This window comes from Mobula birostris, chromosome 6, assembly GCF_030028105.1.
Source record: "Mobula birostris isolate sMobBir1 chromosome 6, sMobBir1.hap1, whole genome shotgun sequence".
NCBI classification, from domain to species: domain Eukaryota; kingdom Metazoa; phylum Chordata; class Chondrichthyes; order Myliobatiformes; family Myliobatidae; genus Mobula; species Mobula birostris.
Genome location: NC_092375.1, coordinates 45688352 through 45709758, shown reverse-complemented (window position 1 = coordinate 45709758; position 21407 = coordinate 45688352). Strand labels below are relative to the sequence as shown.

Here is a 21407-nt window from a genome sequence, read left to right as displayed (position 1 = left end):
TATGAGCTTACACTCCAAGATCAATGCTCCTAATGTCCTTCCATTTTGTCTTACGTTTGGCCTACCAAAGTACAATGCCTTAAACTTAGCTGGATTAAACTCCATCTGCAATTTCTCCATCGTTCCTTGGCAGACAGTTTATGTCCTCCTCACAACGTAATTTACCATCTATCTTTGTATAATTACCGAGCAGATTCATTATGCTAAGACTTTTCAGATAAGCTATTAATATAGCTTAGGAGTAGCGAAGTCCCAGCACTGATCTGTATGGTGCCTTGCTAATGAGAATTATCCCACTCTTTTTGTCTTTTAACCATCTCCATATAAAATGTTAACTTCAATCCTGTGAACCTTCTCCTTTAATGTGATATCCTTTTTAGTAATCCAAATGCACTCCCTTTCCAGTTTAATGGCTTCCTTTATTATGTTAATCACATTATAACTAAATACTAATAATTTTATTATACACCATCTCACTTTGGAAAAGCCCACATTGAATCTGCCTAATCACATTATGATGTTCTGAGTACTCACTTTTTAATAATGGATTATTTGTTTAATATGTAAGTTTTTGTCAGCCCACTGCAATTTAATGAGTGAAAATGCAGCATACAGTCAGTAGATTAAGCAGCAGCCTTATGATTATGATCCATTTGTTGTCTGATTACTATCAGCTGTCTCTAGGAACACAATTAAATAAGTTCTGGTCGATAACTGTTTATCAGAAAAGTCACTCACCTGAAGACGTTACCTCCATTTTTTTCATGCTGCCTGACCTGTTGAGTGTTTCCAACATTCTTTGTTTCCTTTAGTTAAAATGATCTTCATTGTTTCTGCTGAAGAATTAAGGAAACTCACTTTATTTGAGGCACTGGTGTAAGCATACACGATAAGTAACACCATAAGACATAGCTGCAGAATTAGGCCATTTGGCCCATCGAGTCTATTCCACCATTCCATCATGGCTGATTTGTTATCCCTCTAGCCCCATTCTCCTGCCTTCTCCCCATAACCTTTGATGCACTAACTAATCCAGCACCTATCCACCTTCAATATACCCAATGAACCGGCCTGTGCAGCTGTCTGTGGCAATGAATTCCACAGATTCACCACCCTCTGGCTAAAGAAATGTTTCCTCATCTTGGTCCTAAATGACTTCCATCAATTCTGATGCTGTGCCCTCTGGTCTTAGACTCCCCCACTATAGGAAACATCCCCTCCACATCCACTCTATCCAGACCTTTCAATATTCAATAGGTTTCAATGAGATCCCCCCTCATTCTTCTAAAGTCCAGCAGTACAAGCCCAGAGCCATCAAATGTTAACACTTCCATTCCTGGGATCATTCTTTTGAACTTCATCTGGACCCCCTCCAATACCAGCACATCTTTTCATAGAGAATGGGCCCAAAACTGCTCTGGCCAATGACTTATAAAGTCTTAGCATTATGTACAGTGTTTGCTTTTGTATGTTAGTTCCCTTGAAATGAATTCTAACAATGCATTTGCCTTCCTCATCACTGACTCAGCCTGCAAGTTAACCTTTACTGAATCCTGCACGAGGGCTCCAAGTCCCTTTACAGTTCTGATTTTTGAATCTTCTCCCCATTTAGAAAGTAGCCTTTATTCCAAAGTGTATGACCATACACTTCCCTACACTAGATTGCATCTGCCACTTCTTTGTACATTCCCCAAACGTCTAAATCCTTCTGTGGAAACTGTGCCGCCCCTCCTATCATAGTCATAGTAGTCATAGTCATACTTTATTGATCCCGGGGGAAATTGGTTTTCGTTACAGTTGCACCATAAATAATAAATAGTAATAGAAATAGTAATAGTAATATTACTATTAGTAAATAGTAATAGTCATGGAAATAATAAATAGTAATAGAATAGTAGTAAAAATAGTAATAAATAGTTAAATAGTAATATGTAAGTTATGCCAGTAAATTATGAAATAAATCCAGGACCAGCCTATTGGCTCAGGGTGTCTGACCCTCCAAGGGAGGAGTTGTAAAGTTTGATGGCCACAGGCAGGAATGACTTCCTATAATGCTCTGTGCTGCGTCTCGGTGGAATGAGTCTCTGGCTGAATGTACTCCTGTGCCCAACCAGTACATTATGTAGTGGATGGGAGACATTGTCCAAGATGGCATGCAACTTGGACAGCATCCCCTTTTCAGACACCACCGTGAGAGAGTCCAGTTCCATCACTGGCCTTACGAATGAGTTTGTTGATTCTGTTGGTGTCTGCTACCCTCAGCCTGCTGCCCCAGCACACAACAGCAATATCGTCTGCAAATCTGGCCACAAAGCCATGAATTTCATCATCCAAATTACTGACATATTACATGAAAAGGAGCTGTCCAGTGTCCTAACACTGACCAGTGGCACACCACTAGTAACCAGCAGCTAACCAGAAAAGGCCCCCTTGATTCCCACTCTTTCTCTCCTGCCAATCTTCTACCCATGCTAGTTTCTTTCCTGTAATATCAGGGCTCTTATCTTTTTAAGCAGCCTCATGGTGGCACCTTGTCAAAGGCCTTCTGGAAATCCACATAATCAAAATCCACTGACTATCCTTTGCCTATCCTGCCTGTTATTTCCTCAAAAAATTCCAACAGATTTTCCAGGCAAGATTTTTCCTTTAGAAAAATATGCTCACTTTCGCCTATTTCATCGTGTGTCTCCAAGTACCCCAAAACCCTCATCCTGAATAATGGATTCCAAAACTTTCCAGCCACTAAAATCAGGCTAACTGGCCTATAATTTCTTTTCTTCTGCCTCCTCTTCTTAAAGAGTGGGATGATATTTTCCAGTCCTCCAAAACCATTTCAAAATTTAGTGATTCTTAAAAGATCATTACTAATAACCCCACAATCTCTTCAGCTACTTCTTTCAGAGCCTTGGGGTGTAATCCATCTGGTCCTGGTGACTAATGCACTTCAGACTTTTCAGCTTCCCAATCACCTTCTCCTTAGTAATAGCAACAACACTCACTTCTGCCCCCCGACACTCTAACATTTCTAGCATTCTATTCCTGAATTCCACACTGAAGACTAATATAAAATACATATTAAGATAATTCACCATTTGTTTGTCCCCTATTACTACCTCTCCAGAATCATGTTCCAGTGGTCCAATATGAACTCTCATCTTTCTCTTACTTTTTGTATATCTGAAAAAACTTTTTATATCCTCTTTGATATTCTTTCATATTTCATCTTTCCTCTTTTTATGGCTTTTTTAGTCGCCTTCTGTTTGGTTTTTAAAGCTTCCCAATCCTCTACTTTCCCACTAATTTTGGCAAAATTATATGCGCTCACTTTTGCTTTTATGCTGCCTTTGACTTCCTTTGTCAGCCATGTTTGTCTCATCCTCGCATTAGAATACTTCTTCTTCTTTAGGATGTATCTTTCCTGTACCTTTTAAATTTCCGCCGGAAACACCAACTATTGCTGTTCTGACATCATCCCTGTTAATGTCTTCTTCCAATCAACTTTGTTCAACTCCTCTGTGCCTTTGTGATGCCTCTGTAATTCCCTTTACTCCACTGTAATACTGATTCATCCAATTTTAGCATCTCCTTTCAAACTCCAAGGTGAATGATCACTGTCTCTTAAGGTTTCCTTTACCTTCAGTTCCCTAATTAAACCTGGGTTATTACTTAACACCCAATCCAGAATTCCCATTCCCCTAATGGGCCCAACCACAAGCTGCTATAGAAAGTCACCTCTTAGGCATTCTACAAATACTGTCTCTTAGGATCCAGCACCAATCTGAATTTCCCAAACTCCCTGCATATTGAAATCCCCCATGACTATTGTAACATTGCCCTTATTACATGCCTTTTCTATGTCCCTTTGTAATTTCTAGCCCACTCCTGGCTACTGTTCATTGACCTGTATAATTCCCATCAGTGTCTTTTAACCCTTGTATTTCCTTAACTCTTTTAGATTATGAAGACACGTAGTTCCCTTTTATTGTCATTTAGTAATGCATGCATTAAGAAATGATACATTATTTCCTTCGGTGTGATATCACAGAAACACAGGACAAACCAAGACTTAAAAAACTGACAAAACCACAATTATACATATAGTTACAACAGTGCAAAAATACCATAACTTGATGAAGAAGTCCACGAGCACAGTAAAGTTCAAAGTTTCTCAAATGTCCCACATCTCACGCAGAGGAGAGGAGGAAGGAAGAAAAACTCTCCCTGCCATGCTGACCACAATCCGACTCTGAGTCATCCGAAAACTTTGAGCTCTGATCAGCTCTCCGACACCAAGTACTGAGCGCCATCTCTGTCCGAGCGATTCGACCTCTTTCTCAGTTGCCAAAAGCAGACAAGGCCGGGGATTTTGAGGCCTACCCTCCGAAAGATTCCTGACCACACAGTAACAAAAGCAGCGGACGGGTGTTTCAGAAATTTCTCCAGATGTTCCTCTGTGCTTTCACGTCTGTCTCCATCAAATCAGAAATTGTCCACGGCCCCTATTTAACAGATACGACATCATTTTTCACCGGAGAGCTGCGCACACGCGGTGAGCTTCCATCTTCTCCTCCCGCCTTAATGCTACCCGTAATAATTCTAAGTCTTCTGATCCTATCTCACCTTTATCTAAGGATTTGATTTCATTTTTCACCAACAGACCCCCCCCATCCCTCTGCCTGCCTGCCTCTCTGCCTCTCCTATCAATACAATGTGAGTCCTTGTATGTTACGCTCCCCACTATAATCTTCTCTCAGCCACAACTCAGAGATGCCAACTTCATACCTGCCAACCTCTAATTGTGATACAAGATCACCTATCTTATTCTGTATACTGTGTGCATTCAAAAAATAACACCTTCAGTCTTGTATTCATCATCCTTTTTGATTTTGGCCCCCTGTTACACTTTAACTCGTCTCACTAACTGCATTTTTGTCCTATTACCTGCCTGTTCTTCCTCACAGCCTACTACACATTGCTTCCAGTTATATACCAATTGCCGCATTATCAGCCCTATCACTCCAGTCCCATCCCCCTGCCAAATTAGTTTAAACACTCCCCCACAGCTCTAGCAAACCTTCCCACAAGGATATTGGTCACCCTCACTTTCAGATGTAACCCACCATTTTTGTACCGATCATACCATCTCCAGGAGAGGTCCCAATGATCCAGGAATGAATCTGACACCCTGCCCCCTGCACCAATTCTGTATCCACACATTTATCTGTCAGATCATTCTATTCTTATCCTCACTGTCACATGGCACAGGGAGCAAACCAGAGATTACTAACTTGAAGGTCCCACTTTTTAGCATTCCTTATATTCTCTCTTCAGGACCTTTTCCCTTTTTCTACCTATGTTGTTGGTACTGATATATACCATGACTTCTGGCTATTCTGCCTCCCCCTTTAGAATCTGAGATGTCCCTGACCCTGGCACCTGGGAGGCAACATACCACCCGGGTGTCCCTTTCGTGTCCACAGAATCTGTGCTCCTCTAACTATGGAATCCCCTGTCACTCCTTTCTGCCCCTTCCCTTTTCAGTCACAGAGCCAGACTCAGTGCCAGAAACCAGGTCGCTACAGCTTCTCCCCGGTGGGTCGTTTCTCCCCACCCACCCCCCCAACAGTATCCAAAGCGGGATACTGATAATTGAGGGAAATGGCCATGGGGTACTCAGCATTGGCTGCCTTTTCCCTTGCCCTCTCCTGACCGTCACCCAGGTACCTGTCTCCTGCTACTTAGTGGTGATTACCTCCCTGTAGCTGTTATATATCACCTCCTTATTCTCACACGGGCTGCAGCTCCCGTTCCTTAACATGGTCTCTAAGGAGCTGCAGCTCGGTGCACTTCATGCAGATGTAGTTATCAGGGAGACTGGAAGGCTCCTAGAGTTTTCACATCTCATATGGAAAAAAAAACATACCACTACCTGAAAACCCATTTTCAGTGCACTAGCTATATATTAGCAGGAAAAAAATGTACTAGAAACGTGCTTAGTTATTTAGAACCTCTGCTCATGCTTGCCCAAGTCTGTTGAGCCAAAGCCTGACCACTCTCACGTTGCAAACGAGAAAATCTGCAGACGCTGGAAATACAACAACAACAACACAAAATGCTGGAGGAACTCAGCAGGCCAGGCAGCGTCTACAGAAAAAAGTACAGTCGACGTTTCGGGCTAACACCCTTTGGCAGTCTTACATCGACCCACTAGAAGAATGGCCACTCTGCTTATGCCTCCCTTCTTTTTACTGGCCTCTCACTGAATAGCCTTAGTGCATTGAGGAGAAAATAAAGTTTGAAGGAGTAAATTATAATGGCTCTTTTTTTTGGCAGACTTCAATAAAATGCTGACGGATCAGTGAAGTTCAAACACAGAGATTGTTATTTTTTGACCTTGTGTTGGTGACCAGCTATTTATGAAAAATCTTATTATTTGGCACATTTCTTTTGTAAAATGATTATTGAAAGTTTTTCTGAAAGTGGGATGAAATGCTTTATCCCCTGCACTATCTGCACTGCATATGTGTGGAAGCATATGAATGATTGTGTCCCAGTTGTAACTTCAATTTGTCTTTCTTTATGCTACACAATGCCAACTTGTACTCAACTTCTTAGTGACCGTGGCATAGGATATTGTCGTAAAGACATAATTGTTACCACTACATTTCAGGGACACCAAAAGATGAAACTAAAACTTCATGGGAAGTGGTACCTGTTTTCCCAGCTGCACTGGAAGGTACACACTTTACTCAGATGTTCCAGAAAGTCTTTTGGTTGCCAAAGTCTAAGGTCAGGTGACCATAAATAGTGAAATTTAATCATTGAAGAATGCATCACCTTTAGTAAATTGTATTGGCAAATACATCCATGTTTGTGTCACTGTGATATTCATGACAGGATTGAGTTCATGGTTAATTGGATCTGGATAGAAAGAATTCTAGCTCTTGGGTCATCAACTCAGTACTCCAATGAGGAGTAAGCCAGACAGATTGGAAGCTGAGGGAGTGCTATGTTGTTTGGAGGCATGAGTGACAACAGTCTCATCTGGTGCAGGACATCTAACATCTGAAGGGAAAGTAGTCTGTCCCATCTGATGTAATGAAAAGAATCACATTTTCCTTTGGGGCAGGGACTAGAAATCTTCAGGAGTGTTACAACTTAAAAGATGTAGTTTGCAGCATCACCACTGTCAGGGAACTGATGTGGAGACTAAAGTTGTGCTCCTTGGGTGAGAATAACCCTTCCCATGGTCTCCCCAAATTCTTGAAATCCACCCAGAACACAAAAGCTGATAATGGACCAATGACCATTAGGTACTGTCACCTTGCTGGCCCTAACCCAGGCTTGGTTCTGTTACTTAGGATCACGTCATGAAAGTACAAACAATTGTGTTTCTGTTACTAAACACAATTTCAAAGAACTATTTTAAATAGTTCTCAGTGAAATGCTGGATATTTAGACTCTGCCCCTCCCCTGCCTGGCTTCCGTCTCAGATTTTATTCATGTGAGAGATACACAGGTATGAAATCTGAGAGACTCCCCAAGAAAGTTATGCTTTGCTGGATGTGAGGAAGTGTATCAACCTTCCTGGTTTAAAGTAGAGGAAGAAGTTTGTCCTCTAAGAGAAAAGAAGTAGAAGTGAGTCACTAGTTTTTTTAAAATAAAATTACTTGGCTTTGGTGTAGATTTTTTTTTCTCTGGCAAGCCTGGAGTATTGCATTCAGAAGTAACATATAAATATAATTGCACACTCTGAGGTCGAAGGAGCTTTTGAAAACATTGATTTCAGGAGTGGTTAATAGGTATAACTTTGATTATAGTTTCTCTTTCCTCTTTCACTTATTAACATAATTTCATACAGTGCCCACAGTTCTAGGAAACCATTTACTCCTTTGAACCTGCACTACTCCTATCTTCAATTACACATTGGTTTGACATTGTTCTGCCCTCAGGCCTTATTAAAATATCCCTTACTGTTGGAATATAATGTTGGCCGCACTAGCTGGAGGTGATTGCTTTTGGATAAGTAAGTAAACCAAGGCCTCCATATTCATGGGTGGTTAATGGTTGGTATGGACCCAGTAGGCTGTATCTGTGCTTCTAGTAGCACTCTTAAGTAGATGCTCTGCAGCCCATAACACTTTTAAAAGCAAAACATTGGCTGTAACATACTTTGGGGTTACTTGAGTTCATGTAAGAATACTGGGCTTTAAGTAATGGGTGAAGACCAGCGTATGCACCTGTCAATTATATACCACATTGGGCTTTTAATGGAAGGCTGTAATTACCAGAATGAGTGCGCAGTGTCAAAGGTGTGGTGATATTTGGGCAATAAATTAAAGTGTGTTATCACTGTTGTAGCGTGGATGAAACTACCAGAGAGACAGAGTCACTGGTAGATACAAAGCAGCTTCTTTATTCGACACAGCAAGGTACAGTAGGCATCATATGGACGGAGACGCTTTCCGCGGAAGGGTCTGCTAGCTAAAATGTGGGCTCGATATTTATATGCTAAACACAAAGGCAATCGCTGCTTAAAAAGTTACGGACAATGCATAGACAATACTTCCTTTTGAAGTTACATACAAACATCACACCTTCGGATTTCATCCTTTCCTTCTGACGCCAACATGTCTGTGTTGGTATCCACAGCCTTTAGTTCAATCCACAATACATTTATTTGGCATTTTACTTGCTAACATAGAAGACAATTAATATTTATAATGTATAGTCAAGACAGTCTTCAAAACTACAGCATCAGGCACCAGAAGCATCTGGTATTTACACCTTTTAGGAAGCCCATTGTGGTGGACTCAATCCACAGTCCTTTGTCAAACAGTTAAAATAGAAGTCTGGTGGCCAAAGTCATTTAAGTGTAAACAAATCATCTACCCAAAAAGAAATCCACTCTAACAATCACAGGTGATTGAGGTACCTTTAAAATATTAAAAGTGTTAATATAATTTGCCATCAACGTTCAAATAGCCATTTTCAGTCTGTGCAAGTTGACGGAAAGACTTAGGATAAGTGGAGCCAGCATTACTGTGGAGAAGGAAGAACTGGCAGTATCAATGTTTTTGAAGCCTGATACACAGACTACAACTTAACGATAACAAAAAATTACATTGATTGCAGCATACTAACGATACTCCTTCATCACAGCACAATGACTCTCCTGTTATAATATAGTTGTGCAACGAGTGATCATTAGTGAGCGTGGTCTGTTCACTATTGAATAATGGACAAAGGATCTACTTCTACATAGTGTATATGCTGTTTGAAACATGATCTATGAAGGAGTCTAAATCTCAAATGTTAAGCAATGTAATACTGTCATGTGGAGGGGGGTAAATTTAGGGGAGATATGGGTGAAGCAAGTGATGAACCTTTGACAAATAACTAAATAGTACTCTCATCTAAAATTTATTCAAGAACAACTTCACAAAATTCATTGGAACAATTTTTAAAAATTGAAGCCCTTACTACACTAAAGCATTTAATTAAGCTCATTCAAAAAATATAAATTAACTAATAGTTAGTCATGACAACCTTTGTAGTCCCATTGAAAGAGAGAGGGAAAACAGCCTTTGTGGTCCCATTGAAGGAGTGGAGAAATAGCCTTTTGAGTCCTATTGGAGAGAGGGGAAAAGGCCTTTGTGGTCCCATTGAAGGAGTAGGGAAACAGCCTTTCGAGTCCTATTAGAGAGAGGGGAAATTGAAGGAGGGAGGGGAAATGGCCTTTGTGGTCCCATTGAGTGGGCACGTGACCAAGTGGTTAAGGCATTGGACTAGCCACCTGAAGGTCGTGAGTTCGAGCCCCAGCCGAGAGAACGTGTTGTGTCCTTGAGCAAGGCACTTAATCACACATTGCTCTGGGACGACACTAGTGCCAAGCTGTATGGGTCCTAATGCCCTTCCCTTGGACAACATTGGTGTCGTGAAGAGGGGAGACTTGCAGCATAGGCAACTACTGGTCTTCCATACAACCTTGCCCAGGCCTGCGCCCTCGAGAGTGAAGACTTCCCAGGCGCAGATCCATGGTCTCGCAAGACTAACGGTCCCATTGAAGGAGAGAGGGGAAACGGCCTTTGTTGTCCCATTGAAGGAGTGAGGGAAACAGCCTTTCGAGTCCTATTGGAGAGAGGGGAAAAGGCCCGTGTGATCCCATTGAAGGGGAGAGAGGAAACAGCCTCGGCAGTCCCATTGAAGCAGAGAGGGGAAACGGCCTTTGCAGTCCCAATGAAGGAGACAGGGGAAACGGCCTTTGCGGTCCCAAGGAAGAAGAGAGGGGAAACGGCCTTTGCAGTCCCATTGAAGGAGAGAGGGGAAACGGCCTTTGCGGTCCCATTGAAAGAGAAAGGGGGAAAGTTGTAAAAGGGACCTGAGGGGCAGGTTTTCCTACACAGAAGGTGGTGTGTATGTGTAATGAGCTGCTGGAGGAAGAGTTAGAGGTGGGATCTCTCAACAGGCACATTGATGTCAGTAACAAGTTGGGCTGATGGGCTGTTTCATTACTACGAATCTATGAAATGAATAGAGTTGCTATTCTTCCTGGCCTATGTTTAACTGACAGATTTGCCACTCTGTGTCAGAGAAGTGCCACAAGTTCATGTTCTGCTACTAGACTCTACAAGGTGTCCAGCATTGAAATGTAGTTAGTAAATCACCAGCAAAGAGTGGTGTGTGAGTTCTCTCTGGTATGGAAATGCTGAAGCTTCCCAGCAGCTTTCTCCAACCCACACCTCCACCCTACATATACTAGATAAGTTAGAATTTAACCTGTAGCTGATAAATGCATACTTTCCCTTGTTGATCCCTGTTCAGTTTAGTTTATATATTTTTTCTGATTCAAAAACCCACAAAATAAAATGGTTGTCATTTTAAAAACTGGTGGAAAAAGTGGCCCACTTCAAAGTGGTTGCCATGACAACTGCATTAGGTGAAGATAAGGGTGAATTTTGGGAAGGGCAGACCTGAAGCAGTAGAAACCATAGAAAAACTACAGCACAGAAACAGGCCTTTTGGCCCTTCTTGGCTGTGCCGAATCATTTTCTGCCTAGTCCCACTGACCTGCACATGGACCATATCCCTCCATACACCTCCCCTCGATGTATCTGTCCAATTTATTCTTAAATGTTAAAAAATAACTCGCATTTACCACCTGGTCTGGCAGCTCATTCCATACTCCCACCACTCTCTGTGTGAAGAAGCCCCCCCCCCCAATGTTCCCTTTAAACTTTTCCCCCCTCACCCTTAACTCATGTCCCCTGGATTTTTTCTCCCCTTGCCTCAGTGGAAAAAGCTTGCTCGCATTCACAAAGAGAGTAAGAGAAATAAAAGTTCCTTTTCAACTATTTTGAATTCCAAGCCTTTTTGTTTGTGTAATAGCCTAGTAACTTTGCCAAGTGCACACCAGAGATCATCTCCAAAAGGAACTTCCAGTGGAAAACCTGCCAATTACACAATGACAGATGGAAATTCATTCAGGGCGTGTATCTGAGCATGTGGGGCCAGATTGTTTGGTATCTTGTAGACCTCTATTAGTCACCTGTGGTGAGAATGTTAATCATACATAAATGTTGCATTTGGCTAGTTTCCCATCAACATCATACTTTTATGTTTTATTTCAACACTGGCACTGGACGAGTAGAGTTGCAAGGCAAATCATAACTGATATAAATTAAGCTGTCGGAATCACATTGTAAAAATTCCAACTATGCTAAATGTGAATTATTTTGGATTTGGATGAGTTTGTCTGCACAATATAATATAGCTGTCCTTTATGCAAAGGAAAAGTAGGCCCTTAACTTGTCTGCAGGTAACAATAATTACTGAAGTGGCACTATCTGACTCACTCAAGAGTGAGAGTGGTATTCTAATGCCAATGTTGTGAATGTGTGAGCAAATGCAAAATGATCCTGACAGTCATGGGACATCATTCCTCTAGAAGTGGCCACTGGAACAGTGCATCTCTGTCATTACAGAGCAGACCTTGCTATAATTCGTTATTGCGTGGCCATACAGTATTGTTGCTGTTTGCATTTAGTGATTTTAGGGCTTTTCATACAAGATCTGTCAGCTAGAAATGTTATATTAGTAAATTTTAGAATTTCTAGCTCGTAACTTGTTCCTTTTGAAATTTGTTTTTGTATTTATGTGCATGATATTTTAGTGATTATGATTTCCTATAGACCACTGTTCAGGTTAGTTTAAACTGTCTAGATATATTGAAAAACTTATCTTTATCCTTTTGCCTTATACGAATACAAAGTCTTTCATGTGGACCTAATCTGCAGATTGTTGTAGACTCTTTCCCTTTTTCCTTTCTCTGCATTTTCTTTTATCTTTCTTCCTAACCCCAGTATACTACCTCCAGGCGTTAATCCAATTTCTAAAGAAAAATGCTGCTCTGGCCTACAGGAAAAGTCAATATCTTGGAAAGTGTTGGTCCTACCATCCGACTTGCTGTGGAAACCTCAGAACAACATGTGGAAGTGGAGCTGGTACCAGCCATCGAAATTGCCAACCACTGGCCAAAAAAGGCACGCTGGCCACGGTTCCTGAAGCGTTGGCCATCAAAAGAAAAGGCTCGAACTGTTAAGGTACTAAACAAAGAAACAATATACAAAGTATGATGATATAGTAATAGGATGAGAAATTTGATCAGTTTAATAGAAAGTTGAATATGAATTACGTATCAAGAATATGACGATGTTTATAAAAGTGCATACCTATTAAGTTAGGTTTAGAATAAAAGAGAACTTTATTGTCATTGCTCAAGACAACGAGATTGCAGTGCTACTCCAGTCAGTGCAAAACAGGTATTTACAATGCATGTGGTGCAGCTGAGTTTAAAAAATAAATCCCATATTTACAAGTATTAAGTGATTTTGATTGTCCATTACACTCAAAGGCCATTGGTAAGCCGGGATGCAGCATTATTCAACCGCACAATAGCTCTTGCTTTTCAGTCTTACTGTCTTGGCTAAAATGCTTCTGTATCTCCTACTAGATGGCAGGAGATTGAATAGACAGTGTCCAGGATGGGATGGGTGTTCAATGATGTTATGAGGCATTGAGAATTATAGTTTGTCTCCACTTCTGGTAGTTGAGTCTCAATGATGTGCTGAGCCGTACTAATCACCGGTTGGAGTGCTTTGTGATCTGTCTTGCTGCAGCTAGGGTACCACATTCTCATCCTGTATGTCAGTAGGCCCTCTATCACACAACAATAGAAGTTGGCCAGCAATATTTGGGGCAGATTAGCTCTCCTCAAGCACCTCAGGTCGTCTGGTCACTGTTGTGTCTTCCCTACTATCAAGGTTGTGTTGACAGACCAAGAAAGCTCCTTGGTGATGTTCACCTCAAAATCTTGAAACTGGGGACCACATAATAAATAAATAGTGGGGCTTATTCGGGATCTCTTGCCTTTCTGACGTCAATTATCATTTCTTTTGTCGTCTTGATGTTGAGTGATAGGTTGTGGTTCCTGCACCAGACGGACAGTTTCAGCACTTCCTCTCTACATGCAAGTTCATTATTGTTTGTAGTTAGGCCAGTCACAGTTGTGTCACCTGTAACTTTGGTGACTGAGGTTGCAGCGTGGGGCAGGAGTGTAGTCATTGGTGAAGAGGTCATATGGTGCTTTTGGGGAGATGTGAGATGTTGTGCTGGAAAGAAGAACAAGCTGTATGGTCTCTCCATGATAAGGCTACCTTGATATATCATTCAGAATAAGGATGCACTGGAGCTGGAAAAATAGAACCAAAGAGAGGGAATTAGTAGGAGGGAGGTAATTGAAAATAATTTCTTTTGCTTTTTTGTGTAGGGATGAGGTATACAAGGTGTGTTTTCAGAATTAGGCCATTCAGCCCATCGAGTCTACTCCACTATTCCATCATGGCTGATTGATTACCCCTCTCAACCCTATTCATCTGCCTTCTCCCCATAACCCTTGACACTCTGATTAATCAAGAACCTATCAATCTTCATCATAATTATACCCAATGACTTGGCCTACACTGCGGTTTGTGGCACTACAAATCTATAGAAGTTTGCCAAGGTTTTAGATGTCATGCGAAATCTTCACAAACTTCTAAGGAATTAGAGGTACTGCAGTGCTTTCTTCGTAATTGCACTGTCATGCTGGGCTCAAGACAGATCCTCTGAAATGATAACATTGAGGAGTTCAAAGTGTCTGATCCTCTCCACCTTTGATCCCCCATTGAGGACCTTTGGTTTCCTCCAGCTGAAGTCAATATCAGCTCCGTGGTCTTGCTGACATTGCATGAGAGGTTGTTGTTGTGGCACCACTTAGCCAGATTTTCAATCTCTCTCCTGTATGCATCACCACCTTTGACTCGGTCTACAACAGTGCTGTTAGCAGCAAACTTAAATATAGCATTGGCGCTGTGCTTAGCCACACAATCGTAAGTGCAAAGCAAGTAGAACGGGGGACTAAGCACACAGTCTTGTGGTGCACCTGTGCTGATGGAGATTGTGGAGGAGATGTTGTTGCCAATCCAAACTGAGTCCTTCAGAAACTCGTGAACCACTAGTTCATTAAGGCAGTCCAAAAGGATGTTGCTGAAGGAGAAATTGCGGGCTAAAGATTGCAGTGAGAGTAATTTAGGAGAGGTATACTTAGAAGTTTGTAAGCAGTTCACAACATCACTGTGGTTCACCGGCACCATTTTGGAGTAGAAGACCAGGCTCAGGATAGTGCCTTCCAGTTTTGTAGGGTGCTCGTGATTTTAAAAAAGACTCATTCAAAAGTTTTGTGGTTTAATTGTAAAACCAATTCATTTAACTGTAGGTCACTCAAATGCTCATGGAGTGAGATTTTGTCTGGACCTTTGGGGATTCCAGATACATGCTCATAATTAATTGAAATAGATATTAAAGAACAATCTTTACTGTGTCATCACTTCACTATGGGTATAGTACTATTTTAGCATTTATAGAAAAGTGAATGAAGCTGGGTTCTGTGGGTGTGGTATAACTGCTTAAGTGTTTAACTCTCAATGGATAATCCAATATGTTACTTGCAACTTGCCCGCCCATGCCTGTCTGGGGTCTACATCTTGTTGCATACAAGTATGGACTTGTTAATTTGCTTTGGACTTGTGAGTGGAATTGAGTTTCATAAGGAGGTTATTTATGCTGCCTCTGAGCATTCCCATCTGTCCCATTCACCTACAGTCCACTACAGGCATTAACAGACAAGGTCGCTGCTGAAAATTGAAAATGTTAGGGTCAAGGACAACACTCTGAGGAACTCCAGTAGTAATACTGTTGGCTTTCAACAGCAACAATCATCATGTGTGTGATCTATGACTTCACACATTAGAAATATTTACCCTTGATGCTCGTTGTCTTCAGCTGCCTTCACATCTAGAGCAGTATTTTTAACTTTACCTTTGGAATGCGGCTCTTGATTATGGTGAGATTGAACCAAATAGATTTGTAAAATTCAAACAAGGTATGCCTGCCAATTTCTAACTGTGCTACAGTGTACAAGCTGGGCATTGGATTTTACAGGTCTACTTGTCAGTAAGTCAGTCCTACTTGATGGTGCTATCGAAAACATCTTTAATCGCTTTCCTAAAGGTGAGAGTTAGTTGTGGGGTTAGTGTGTCCTGTTTGTTGTTAGCTGGACATATCTGGGCATTACTCCAGTTGGTCAAGAAAGCTTTGAAGATCCCCACCCTGAATATGTTCTGTACCCTTGCTACTTTCAGTGTGTTTTCTAAGAGGACTTCAACCTGGAAGAAATAATTCATCCGAGGGTGGATGATAGCTAATAAGGGCTTTGACCTAATGCCATGAGACTTTTGGAAATCTGGAATCATTTGTGGGGATTCTCAGTCCGACATTTACCCACTCTGCCACCACCTCTGAGTCTGTCCTGTTGGTGGGACAGAATATACCAGGACGGGTTAGAGGAGTCTGGCACATTGTAGCATATAATTCTGTAAATCTCACTTTACTAGGACATTGCTTGACTCACTTATAGGACATCTTCAACATTTTGCATATCGGTCTCCAAATGTAATGAGAACTTTGCAAGGTTGACAGGGCAGGGAATGACTACATGTCTGATTTTAGTGCCTCATCAGTGCTGGTCGGTGTGACCAGTTTTATTCTTTCCTTTTTGACTCCACAAATTTAGAAGAAGGTGAATGACTCCTTTCATTCCCAGTACAAGTAGCTGAAGCAGTTTGAAAGAAAACTCATATCGTTCATGGGAATATTTCCTTTATGACTGTAACACTTAGGTTTATTAAAAAAAACAGGGATATGACATGCTGAAAGGTCTACTATTGTTTCTGTAGTGCAGACAAAGAAAAGAAGAGGTTAAATATGGAGTCTGGTGAGGTTACATAAATAAAGAGAATTTGCTAGAGATGATTTGGGTGCAATTGCAAAGGGAAAACTGTGTGAGGGCAGGGATAAAAGGACAACGTGGCTAGGAGAAGAGAAAAGATGAAACCTTTTATGATATCAGAATCCCTAAGTTCCTCACAATCAGATAACTTTTTTTGGATTATATTCTCAAAATGAACTGTGGCAATTATGAAACAACAGGCAACCTGCTGATTGAGATGCATTGCTTCCCCTGGTGATCATGAATTGTCTCGTACTCCACGTAGAGGACTGTCCCTGTGGTAATAAAGGCAATCTTGGGCCTGACGGAGATTATTTATGTGGAGAAGTAAAAATAAATGTAAAATATCCTCCAGTGATAGTCCCTAATTAGTGTAATTAAGTAAGACGTTCATGCTGACATTTTTTTCTAGTTCTTTGCTTCTGCGAACAACAAGATGGCCTGTATGTGGCTATTTATCAATGTGTAGGTGCTAACATATGAAATATTAATAATGAATGTTATACCTTGTAGTACTGGGTAGAAAACCAGTCTTGGAGCAATTTCTCAGTCAATTAAAAACATTATGTTTTAGATGGAGAGCTTGTCAGGGGTGAGCTACTTCACCTGTATGGTGTACATTGGGTGGGGAATAAGTTGCAGTTTAAATAAAAATAAGAACAAGAAGACATCATGAGTTGAAACAAAATATTTGATTTGTTTAGTTGGGGATTTTTATAACACTAAACTTGGCCCAGTGATCAAGTATTTACTTGGCCTAAGAACAAAGCTTCCTTACCTTTCTGTTACTGATCGTGTTGGCACGTGGCCAAGTGGTTAAGGCATTCGTCTAGTGATCTGAAGGTCAGTAGTTCAAGCCTTGGTTGAGGCAACGTGTTGTGTCCTTGAGCAAGGCACTTAACCACACATTGCTCTGTGACGACACTGGTGCCAAGCTGTATGGGTCCTAATGCCCTTCCCTTGGACAACATCGTTGGCGTGGAGAGGGGAGACTTGCAGCATGGGCAATTGCCAGCCTTCCATACAACCTTGCCCAGGCCTGTGCCCTGAAAACCTTCCAAGGCACAAATCCATGGTCTCACGAGACTAACGGATGCCTGTAAATAAAGAAAAGTCACAAGTGAATTTGCCTTCACTGCCATCCCTGGCAGACCACCTTCGTTCTACATTCCTAGTTCTGGTCACAGTAAGAAGTTTCTCTGCTATTTATACAGACATAATTGTAATCGCATGGTACAGGTCGACCTTTACTAATCAGGCACCACTGGGACCTGAGGAGTGCTGGATTAGTGAAAATGCTGAATTACAGAAGGATCACATTAAGCATAATCAGTGCCGGATTATGGAAGATGCCGGATTACAGGTCGTCGGATTAATGAAGGTCGCCCTGTATTATATTCATCCCAAACAACATTTGGGGTCCTTTTTCAAAAAGACTCATATGGATGTAAGCATCACTGGCAAAACCTGATTACATGGCTGTCTTCTAAATATACTTCAGTAAGTAGTGCTGAATTGTCTTCTAATGTGAATTTCCCCTTCATCAGTTCTCCTTTCCTCCCTTAAAGCACTTTTCTTTCCACCCCCCCCCACTGTTTCTCCTCCTCTCCCTCTGCCTCATTTCTTCCACTTCCATTCTTCTCACTCTCTCGTGGCCTTCTCTTTCACCAGCTGTGCCCGCTCCGATCCATTAAGCACCACCCGTACCTTGATCTGTAATGTATTTGTTCTTAACTAGCTGTGCCCTAGGAGATTGGTTATTATATGCAAAGGATGCTCTGAGCTAAAGGATTACATTGACAGGAAGGATCAGATGGCAAATACTGATACTTTTAAATCAGGTTTTTGAGCATGCGTAAATGCCACACAGTAAGTTTTTACACCATCACAACTGGAGGTGGGGGGGGGGCGGGGGTGTTGTTCTTTAATAATATTGTGATAATCTAATTATCAAGTTCATGGAGAGGGTGGAGTGAAGAAGTGAAGAAACTCTGCATATTAGCTGGATGTAGGACTACAAGCAATGCTCAATTCCCCAAATTCCACTTTGGGCTGCTATTGCTGGGTGAGGAAGGAGGGAAAACAGGTATCTTAAAATGTGAAGCGTTATTTTTTTTAAAGAAGTTGCAAACCACTCCAATGAACAATGCCAGATGATGTTTACATCTCACTGACTATTGATTCTCCCTGCTGTTGCCTTCTCCATTAATTCAACTCAGCAACAAATGGCGCTAAATCAGAGAGCTGTGAAGTGAGTGGTGAAAGTCAGGGAAAGGCTGTGAGGAGTTTTAAACATGAGAGGAATCAAGAAATTAACTACAACAATGACAGTGATTTTAGTTCACACCTTTAGTATTTCCTGCACAATTCGAAGGACAAAAATTGGCACTGAAGAGTAACAATGTACAAACGTTTGTAGTTTGTTTTTGTGATATTTTGCATCAATTCAAGGTGTACTGCCATAAGTATGTGAATCCAATGCTATCATTGTTCTAAAAGCACATTCAGCAATCAGGGCTATCAAATACAAAGGTAATTGTATTGCCAAATTTGCTTGTTTTGTGTTTGGAGAAACTGAAGAAATTGGCGCATATACCCAAGTTCACATCTGATTGGAGTTCCATTATAAAAGTCCCAGTTTGTGGTACATTATGGTCCATATAAAACCAATGATGACAAAGATAAGGAGACGAGAGACTACAGACACCACAAAAAATGTCGTCAAGATGCCAGACACAAACTGCTGGAGGGACTCAATGGGTCGGGCAGCTTCTGTGAATTCAGATAGATATTCTTTTTTCCAAATTGAGACCCTGAAACTGTAGAGGGGAGATAGTCTGTATAAAGTTAAGGGTGAAGCAGTAGCTGGTTGGTAATAGGTGGAACCGAGTGAAAAGCGGTATGTTGGACAGATGGAGCCAGATAGCAATGATAAGAGGAGGAGGTAGAGGCAGAGACTGGGAAGTGTTAAGTGGAGACAACAAAGGGCTGCACATTCTGGAATCTGATAAATAAGGACAGAGAGGAATGAAACCACATAACGGAGGGATGATGGGTGAAAGGAACAAGTGGAGGAGGCAGTAGTTAGTCCTCTGGATTAAGTGTGTGAGTGAAAAGCAAATGGTTCCACAGTAGCCATCATGAGTTCCAATTTGCATAGCATGTCAACTCCTCTTCCCATTGCCACATAGACATTCTATCCTCAGCCTTCTCCACTCCAGAGCAACACTAAACACAAGCTGGAAGAATGGTACCTCATATTTACCCACCAGTATTCTACAAGCCAATGGGGTGAACAGATCTCAGGTAATACATATCTACCAATGTCTACTTTACTCAGCGTTTGATTCACCAAGATTCTCTCAAACTCTGCACGCCCTCTCTCCGACCTTCTGCCATCGAGACTCCACAGGTGATGCCTGACTTGCTGAGTTCTTGCTTTATGGCAAAGGGAAGATCATTTCTAGGAATGATTGATGCCACTGAAGTTGAGGTAACAGTTGTATCAAATCAGCAGCATTATTTTCTGAAGAGAAATTGATACAAATACACAAGGATGAAAATAGTAAACCAGCAATAAAACCGAGAGCTTCTATCAGGCATTGCTTGATTGACCTGATTTGCTGCAGCACTAGGATTGCCATTTGTTAGATTTGACTCTGTGATGTAAAGAAAAATTCCCCTCACAGCTGCTGTGAGTGTGGGTGCCTGAGGTAAACAGGGCAATAGGGACCTGAATGCCGGCCAACATGTCAGCCAGCAGGTGTTTTCCTCAAACTCTTGGATTTAAGGGCAAGGAAATAAATGAAGGGACTGAAAAGAAGGGAAGTCAGAGGGGCCAGTCGTTCACTGTCAAATCAAGTACAGAAAGAGAAGCAAAAATGAATAAAAGATTAGAATAAAAAGATTGTTTTAATGAAGTTTAAATTGATATTTGAGGGTACAAGCCCCCGTTTTACAACATTCAATGTAAATAGTGAAATACTATCTTTACACAATTAAAGTGAGACTAATGAAATTCTGATGGCAAATTTAGATGTGTTTACTGTATGTGGATATTTACTTCTCACTAGAAACTGCAGAGTAACTTGCGCAAAAATTGTTTTCACTCGGTTTTGCTTTGACAGCATATTTCTATCCTTCCTTTAATCTATGGCTAGGTATAATTGTCATTGAAATTATTGTCAGTACATAAACTTTAGATTTTGAAGGCCCACCATTAGAATAGGGGAAGGTTATTTAGCCTCTTGAAACTGACCCCCCCCCATTCAATTAGATCATGAATAACTAATATTCCAGTTCCAACTATCTTGTCTCCATATGCCTTAGTATTCATACATTACTAAAATCTGTCAATTCACATTAAAAATGTTTAATTAACCTAACATCTGCTGCCTTTAGAGAGTTTCAATCTTCTTCTAACCTCTTGTTGTGCCTGTGACTTTGTCACTGGAGAATGGAAGCTGATAGATGCAAAAGGTCTTTATTCATTATGACAAGCATACGTTCTCTTTGAGACCCTTTCTGCATCTCTCCAAACTCAAAGTTCATCAGGTTTTCACCCTATTAAGAACAAATAACAGGTGATACAATACAATTTCAACAGCTACGGTGACAGCGTTTATTTCAAAATTTGGAGTCTAACATAAGGTTTAATTGAATTACATACTTACAATAGGAGCACGCTCCAACCAATAAGACACTTCAGGATGTTCAAACACCTTCGCTGGGATAAAGAAATTCACACTGACATCTAAGGACAGCCAACCCAGAAGTAGTGTTCTGAGGGCTGACTCTCAAAAATCCCAATTATTGATAGACAGAGCTAATATGCTTTTGATTATGTTTGATATCAGAATCAGTTTTAATATCATCAGCATATATTGTGAAATTTGTTGTCTTCGTGGCAGCAGTACAAAGTAATATATATTAATAGAGGAAAAAACATGAATTACAATAAATATATATTAAGTAGTGCAAAAATAGAAATAAAAAAGTAATGAGGTAGTGTTCATAGGTT

The 21407-nt window shown here is 41.0% G+C and overlaps 1 protein-coding gene across 4 annotated transcripts in view; it reads left to right on the top strand.

Annotated features, from left to right (window-relative positions):
• The window catches only part of mab21l3 (mab-21-like 3), a 49883-nt gene that overhangs the window by 23648 nt on the left and 4828 nt on the right, over positions 1-21407 (top strand). For all 4 annotated transcript variants that reach the window (XM_072260393.1, XM_072260395.1, XM_072260394.1 and 1 more), the window contains exon 5: positions 12421-12602. In XM_072260393.1, the coding sequence (XP_072116494.1) occupies positions 12421-12602 (182 nt within the window). The remainder of the gene's footprint in view (positions 1-12420; positions 12603-21407) is intronic.